The sequence below is a fragment of the Symphodus melops genome (assembly GCF_947650265.1).
Source record: "Symphodus melops genome assembly, chromosome: 19".
Lineage (NCBI taxonomy): Eukaryota > Metazoa > Chordata > Actinopteri > Labriformes > Labridae > Symphodus > Symphodus melops.
This window is the reverse complement of record NC_136709.1, coordinates 15,897,628-15,905,696: the sequence shown is the minus strand read 5'-3', so window position 1 is coordinate 15,905,696 and position 8,069 is coordinate 15,897,628. Positions and strand designations below refer to the sequence as shown.

At 40.3% G+C, this 8,069-nt stretch overlaps 1 protein-coding gene across 1 annotated transcript; it reads right to left on the bottom strand.

Moving 5' to 3' along the window:
• Window positions 1-617: 617 nt before the first annotated feature.
• On the bottom strand, window positions 618-6,779 carry LOC306840653 (thrombospondin-type laminin G domain and EAR repeat-containing protein-like). Its single transcript, XM_079370082.1, has 13 exons — window positions 6,646-6,779; window positions 5,770-5,993; window positions 5,192-5,562; window positions 4,717-4,807; window positions 4,464-4,620; window positions 4,229-4,360; window positions 4,064-4,134; window positions 2,906-3,067; window positions 2,631-2,814; window positions 2,296-2,528; window positions 1,285-1,463; window positions 1,057-1,158; window positions 618-785 (listed from the first exon to the last, which is right to left on the bottom strand). Exons 1-13 carry the CDS (start codon window positions 6,728-6,730, stop codon window positions 632-634), a joined length of 2,145 nt encoding a protein of 714 aa, XP_079226208.1. The 5' UTR covers window positions 6,731-6,779; the 3' UTR covers window positions 618-631.
• Window positions 6,780-8,069: the final 1,290 nt, after the last annotated feature.

Here is an 8,069-nt window from a genome sequence, read left to right as displayed (position 1 = left end):
CATGAACTACATTTCGACAAGTCTCGGCATGAAATCATGGGACATGTAGTCTGCAAGAATAAACATGTATTATAGTGTTCACAGTGAGGCAGTTATGTGCTCAGGGCCATGAGTGTTCATTAGCCACAAAACGATATATAATTAAAAACGTGCTATTCCTGGAGGGTATGAATCCCACCGATGTTGTTAGCCTACACAACAATCTGTAAATGAACATAGTTTAAGGTTCACCTAATCACAAACGACTCTGGTCCTCTATATAAACTAATTAAGTTGAGGTTTATTGAAGGTTTAATAATTTACTGTCACCTTTTATAACCTTTAATTCATACAGTTAGAGGCAATGAGTAAAAAGGCTTATCTGTTTTATGAGAACACACATTCAAGTAATTAACAAAAGTTTGACATCATCCCTGAATATGTGCTTTGTATATGATATCAGTAGCCTCTTGGCCCTACTTATATTAAATCTGCAAACAGGCAAATTTTACAAAGACACACTCACACGTCCAGCTCTATTATTGTAAATATTCTCTCAAATAGAAACATACAGACACGTACAAGGAAGGACAGCATGAATGTACACATAAATACAGTACAAAGACCCAAATGCACTCTCTTCTTTTGTCGCCTAGTAGGTTTTCAACTTGAACACTTTGGAGAGAGGAGCTTTTGCACTAGAGTAGATCAGATACGGTTCTCCTCTTAAGCTGAAAAACTCCCAATCACTGCACCCTATCGTTGGGAGCCAATGAACAGGAACAAAGCCTTCATATCCCTGCCACCTGAAAACCAACAAAGAAGAGGAATAAAATCAGAGGTGTATTTGCATCTGCTTAACATAGACTCTAAAACTGGCTGGCAGCTACTTCCTATTTCCTATTTAATCTACTCATGATGTAAGTGATGGTATTTTTCACTATAGTCTAGTTCACAGGAGGAAGACACATATTACCACTTACATGCATGTTTTTGAGGTTATTTAAGCACTAAGCTAGCAATCAGAATGGATGAATTATTTCACAATGGGAGGGTTGTTGTTGAAAAGATGAATACCTATAGAGAATGCTGTTGAGAGAGTAGGATTCTCCATTGAAGGAGTTCGCAACCACCAGAAAATGTTCCTCCCCGAGGCTGAAGAACTCCCAGTCTACTGCGCTGCATAAACAACAAAACATATGTGGTGATGACAATGACAGGTTACGACACAGGAAGTCTTCTCTTTAGCTGGATGCGTGAACATGCACCTGGATTATACGTACTGTCGTGTTTGCACAACTGTACCTGTACGTGATGATATCCTGGAAGCGGACAAACACCTGTCCTTTCATGTCCAGTTCATAGATGGTGGAGTTAATGGCATATTGACTTGGGCCTTTACCTTGGAGTCTGTGTCCATTGGCAACGACTAAGAAGACTCGTGCTCCGATCTGAAACATTTCCCAGTCTGTGGCGCAGAATGTCTGGATGGACATAAAGAGATAAACATCTAGCTTGTGTTGTTGCACTCTGTACAAGGTGCCTGATCCAACCTATACAACAGGGTCCTCAGGAACTAACTAGACTTTTTTCCTCGAATGACCCCCAGAAGTGGAACAAATTTACAAACTCTATTCGATCTGCAGAGTCCCTTTGCATCTTCTCAAAAAAGCGAAAGACCCAGCTCTGAAAAAATGACTATTAATAAGCAAAAAAAGAAAGGAAGCCCAGCTCACAATTTCTTCTCTCATTTCTGGCTGATTTCATATGATTAATTTAAGACTGCCCCAAGGTGTTGTTAAAAATCCTCACATGCAGCTGTGGAGTTTCCCTAAATCATCTCCTTATGGTTTCTCATGTGACTATCAATGTGTCAACATGCCCGCCTCAAATGTGTCTACATTCAAATATACGACTCACTATCAGTAACGTGTCAAAGCTCTGATATCGCTCTCAAGTAAATCATGGCTAACCACAAGCTGTATTTTTGGCCCTTCTGAAATGTTCCTTACTATCCGTCGTTCTTTCATTACCCTACAATCTCTCTCCGTTTATATCCCATTAGTTCTGTGTGCACATTAAATGGTTTTTCATACTTAAAGAGAGATCTCATCAGAGGAAATAAAACCCCAGCTGGTGTCAAGATGAATGGCAGGTAAATCAGGCAGAAAATGTGTAAAATGTAAGTGCCTGAAGCCAAAGTTCCCCCTATGCTCAAACACTTCAGAGATACCCTACATTTAGCTGGTCATGTTTTTTTTTTTTTACATCACATCCTCTTTTAAGTAAAGTTTTCCTTTCATGTTCAACAGATACCTTGATTATCTGGAACACCTGAAAGCTGCCGTTGATCCAAATGTAGATGACTGAGTCTACAGTCGTGGTCACTCCATCGAAGGCGTTTGCTACCACCAGGAAGTGATACGGTCCTACCGTGAAGTACTCCCAGTCGTACGCCCCAGAAGTCGGCAGTGTCTGGTAAACCTCAAAGAACTTTGTCAGTTTGTTCCATTTGTAAATTACACTGTCTATAGTGTGATTAGTATCACCTGAAAGACGAACGAGACACAACCAACAGACTAGTGTTACATGTTGTACATATCATGCCAGGAAGTTGATGTACGATCATTTGATTGATGTTACATTTTTACCTTGTCTATGATTGGCTACAGCAAGATAGGTTTGTCGGTTGATACTGAAGGCTTCCCAGTCTCGTCCACAGTGTGTCTGCAGTGTCTGGAACTGTACAAACTTCTTACTCCTTTTACTCCACTTGTAAATCACAGAGAAGTCTGTATTTACATTTTCTCCAGAGTTCGACACCACCAGATATATCTAAGTATTAAAACAGGGAGAATTTCAGCTATACCAAACTGTTATGCCCAGATGAAAATAAGCATGTGCCATCTCTTCTTTAGTATAACACCTTTTTGCCCATGCTGAAGTGTCTCCAAGCCAGAGCTTCATATGTGCTAATGTTCTGGTAGAGCTGGAAACCTGAATGGCTCCACAGATACACAGCAGAGCCAGAGGCAAAAGACCGATGAGCCATCGCAGCCATCAGGCCCATGCCAGGTACCTGGAAAACCTGGAGTTAAGATGGAGAATAAAAATAGACAGCCATATTGATAAGAAGATTGACATAACAGGATGTGGAAAAATTATACTTGAGCAAGATTTTATACAGTATTGTTTAAACCAAAGAGACATCTCAGTAAAAAAACAACAACAACAACAACCTCGAACCAACTGAGAGTGACATGTTCAAAATGGACTGGAGACCTGATTGGATTGTAAAACTGAAAAGGTGGAAAAGTTCTGTCATTAGCAATTTATTTTTACTCTTTTTTTAAGACAAAGTATTTTTCTACACACAATAATAATGTGTATAAAAGCAAAGGACGTAGCCTCTGAGAGTAAAAGTGGAATTATCTTAAAAAGACCAGCAGCGGTCACCTCCAATTGTTGAAAAAGTAGTGCCAATGTTTTTAAGTCTATGACAGTGTACTTTTCACCTTAACTATCACTTAATTTGGCATTTACCAGGGGAGTTTTTGATTTCAATCTCTACTTTTTCAGACATCTTTAGTACAGCTTGATCGTGTTTTTGTAAACTATTGTCTTATTAGGAGTGACATCAACAAAAAAGTAGGTTATTCTTCAGGGTGAGGCTTCCTTGTTACTTATGGATTTCTACTCGAGTAATTTTTCAAATAGGAACACAAAGGATTTGTAACAATGCAAATCCATCCTTTTTATCTAACTATTGTCACTACTGGCTCCAAAAAAAACAACAACAACAAAAAACAAGATGGCAACAGTTACATTTCCAAACTCTAAAAGCAGAAACCAACAAAACAAGGCCACAGTTGCTTTGTCCATTCATGCTATCCATCCATGTGTCTATGTGTATGAAGATTTTTCATAGGCTAGTTTTGATTAGCACATTTTCCATTTTGTGTCCCAAACACACTGACTGGAAGTTCTAGGTCTTAAAAAATACAACATCTTTTGTTTCCTTCCCTTTCTTATTACTGGATTAAAACCACACACAAACATATTATTTTGCAAAGTGATAGCATACCTCTATGTCGTGTGTCTCTGAGCTGGTGGTGAGGACCTGGTGTTCCAACACATAGTCCAGTCGTTTATGATCTGAGTCAATGGAGAGCCAAGGATAAAGCATATAAACAACTTAAAAAGGGAAACAACTTTCTTATGAGCCTGTGGTTGGATCAAAGATTCTCACCCTCTAGCACAGCGATCCACACTGATCCATCACAGAGGTAGAGGCCTTTCTTGCGTGGATTGAACCACATCTGACCTTGTAGCAGCTCAGAGCATGACCGCTCCAGCCCCACTGACACTCGCTCCTCTGAGTCTAATCAAAACACAAAGACAAGAACACAATCAAAAAGGCAAACCAGTGAAGCAATGTCTTATATTATTCTTTATCAGATGTAAGCTCTTAATCTTTAAATTACCATAGGAAGTTACATGGTTGTCATTGTTTCTCCCTTTGGCAGGCAGGTCGGAGAGAAGTGGAGGCACAGACAGAACTGCCAGTTTGGGATCAGAAGACGGGCAGACGTAATGTGTGGCATCAGAACCTGGCACCAAAACCAGCTGCCGCAACAGACCCTGTACACAATGCAATACAAGGCAAAGATAGACAGTTTTAGATAGGTCAGGAGTTATTCATTATTAAAGCATGTGATAAAGAAATCAAAGTCTTACTGAATACAATCCTTTCCATCTCCCTCGGCTGCCAATGTGGAACCTGGCTCCCTGAATGTTGAGGTCTGAGGGGAAAGGCCTTGAGGGAACACTGTTTGTAATATAAAGACATAATTATTTCTAATAGCAGAGAGGAGATATTTTCCATCTATAAATGAACTTAAAGTATTCGTAATTAGCCTCCTCCATGCTTCTGTTTCTGGGACAGAGGTATGAATTTTTTAAAAAGGACTGCTATACCTCTTGTCTTTGTGCCAGAGGGAGTTTCCACTAAAAACCATCTATCACATACTGTCAGGCCACTAATATGACTGCAGGGTGCAAGCAGATTTGGAGCACTGCCATTGTATTGTGGTGACAGATCTACTATCCCTCCAGGGAACTCAGAATAAAAAGGAAGAGAGGATTCTGGGATACAGACAAAGCGAACAGGAAAAAAAGCACAGAAGAGGAACATAAAAATGGATGTACTCACATTTCCAGTGGTGAGTTACAGTCCACCGTGAGTCTGACATATTGACTACTAACGGCCAAAACCAAAGTGTGCCACTGGTTATCAGCCAGTCGAGCTCCTCCAAACACCCAGTGCTCTGTGACCCCTCCGTGACCTGTGTAAAGGAAGTGCAGACGTTTCCTCGAGAACCTCAGACCAAGGATGAGCCGTCCACGTTCAATGTTACTTTTCACTTGCCTCTTCTCCTCTCTCTCCTTGTCTTGCTCGCTGCCTTTATTCCTTTGCAAAATGTTCCCATTTTCGTTTCTATTATTAGTCTCTTCTTCTTTCTTTACCCCTTCCTGTTTCTCTTGGTTTTTTGGCTCCAGTAAGGAAAAGATGTATTCATTTCTCTGAAAGGTAAATGAGAAAAGCAGTCAGACACACTATGAGGGTACTAGAACAGAAAGGGTTAGTCAATGAATTGATGTATTAAATTGAGAAATGTTACTACATTCTTTAGAGGAGAACTTTATTTTGCATAAAACAACGTGTATTGTGACTTTACTTTTTAATTAAAGAATCCAGCATCGTGTAATCTCACAAATACAGAGGCTCACCTTTGTTGCAGTGTCAGAGACTCTAAGTGTCATCACAAAGGAGAATTCTTTGGGGAAGAGGTCGCAGTCGATCAGCAGCTGGGAGGAGGGGAAGCTCATGGAAGGGTGAGGGCTCGAGAACTGTACTCCAATCACCCCTCCAGCCTGCTTCATGTTCACCCCGGGTACCAGTTGGGAGGGATTCCTCTCCAGCACGAAAGACAGAAGATCCAGAGGGAGCAAATCTGCTGGCAATTTAGATGCTCGGATGATTGTTTTATTGGTTAAGCTTTTTATTCTGCGTTCACGAGACATTTAATAAGTTCCTGTTTTAAACCCGCTAGGTCCCAAAATGCAATTTGGGGTTTAAAAGCTGTAAAGTGTTGTGAGTGCTTTGGCAAATCTACGCGTTGGGAATCACTCGTTTCAGAGGGTGTAATGATGAGCAGCTAATAAAATAATAAAAGCTGTAGCACACTCCCCTGCTGTGCGTGAAATGGGACCTGGGTGGAGCCTGAGCTATTGGATGTTTTAGGAGGGTTTGTTATAAGGAAACAAGTACAGTGTTCACCCTGATATTCTGATGTGTATAGAATTGTTGTGGAATCTGAACCACATCCACTGTCTGTACTTGTTTGTGGAAGTCAATTTAAGTTAATATTGCACGCAACACTGTACGTATAAAACACTCCCACTGCACTGTAAGTAGACGCAGACAGTTGGAATTATCCAAAAGAATTTTTGCTGGAGGGGTTTCCTTGCTTTCCAGATGACACCATAAACCATTCACAGAATAATCATTAACCGAACATCCCATGTGCTGCAGTTCGTTGAGGTAATAGACCGAAACACAAAGAGGATAAGAGAGAGCTATAATAGAATAAAAAGGTACAATACCTGCACAGTGTCTCCATGTGTCAGTGGTTGTGCCAATGACCTTTAATCCCAGGAGAAGGAACAGCGTAAAAATTATGGATGACATCACAAAAAAATCCTGTTCAGGTCAGTTTGCAGCCGGTACACATTGTGAAGGTAATTCTGTTTCAGTCACTCGGTTTATGTAACAATACACGCCAGACAAGTGTGTATTTTCATCTTAAAAACTAGCAAGCATGGTTTTAGATCTTCCAAATGAAAGCAAAGTGTCAAAGCAGCTCACTTGGCTAACTTAGATTCACATGTACTGAGAGAGTAAGCAGTAAACAGTCCCTGAGCATCTGTGTGTGGAGAGGAATCCACTCATCTGTGTGGAGAATCCTGCACCTGCAGCCCTTTTTAAACACAAGCAGCCATGCAAATCACTAACCAGCCTGTCAGTCATCCTCCCTCCACCTCCTCTGATCACACAGACCTGCCTGAGGGGTGAGCTGCTCCTCCGATGAGTGTGTGTGCGTGTGTGTGTATCATGACTTAGTAAAAGTAAAGCAAATAAACAGACCATTTTAATATACTGATAAATATAATGCATGTCAAAAATTCACTACCTGTAGGAGATGGCAATCTCATTTTTAATCAACAGACAACAACAGACGTCTGCGACCTTTGGTCCACTAATGGATTGATGGATATGAGCTCAGCTATCATCATATTAGCTGTTATCCTGTACTTTATTACTTGAGAAATGGAGGTATGTGCATGAACCCAGCTGTGATATTAAAGTCTCAACCCTGGATTCTTACTAGTTGGAAATAATGAAAATGAAGAATTTGAATCAGGCTCCGACTGTAAGCAAAGACCCCCGGGAGAGCATTCAAATACAATGTTCATGTAACACTTGAAGTTAATTTAGTTAGACACTGTTAAACTGGATAATTCACACTGGATTTTCAAACTCTCTCCAGGGCGTCTCTAAGTTGTTTTTGGATTGTTAATTGTCACAAGTTAATGAATCATAATAAACTTGATAGAATATTATTTAGAATAAAACTCAAGATGATTTATTGGTTACCAGGCACTCATGAAATAAACAGATAATGTATTGAGATATGTCGCTATCTCTCCGTATCTGATCTCTCTGAATCCTCTCATCCACCGACCGGCACATTTACAAGGCAAATGTGCTTTGTCTCTCTTCCACTTGTTAAAATGATACACTGCACTCAGATCAGGATACAAGATCTTTATCTTCCTTTCTTTTCCTCTCCTCTATCCATTCATGTATCTCTCTTCCTTCCAGGCATGTTTATGAGCGGACATTTCAATCTGCCTTTTTTTTTTTGTGGTTGCAGTAGGACACGTTTGGATGCAGAAAGTTGATTGTGCGGTCATGCTGTGATTTTCCTTATTCCTGGTTTGATTCATCAACTGCTGCTATTATTCTT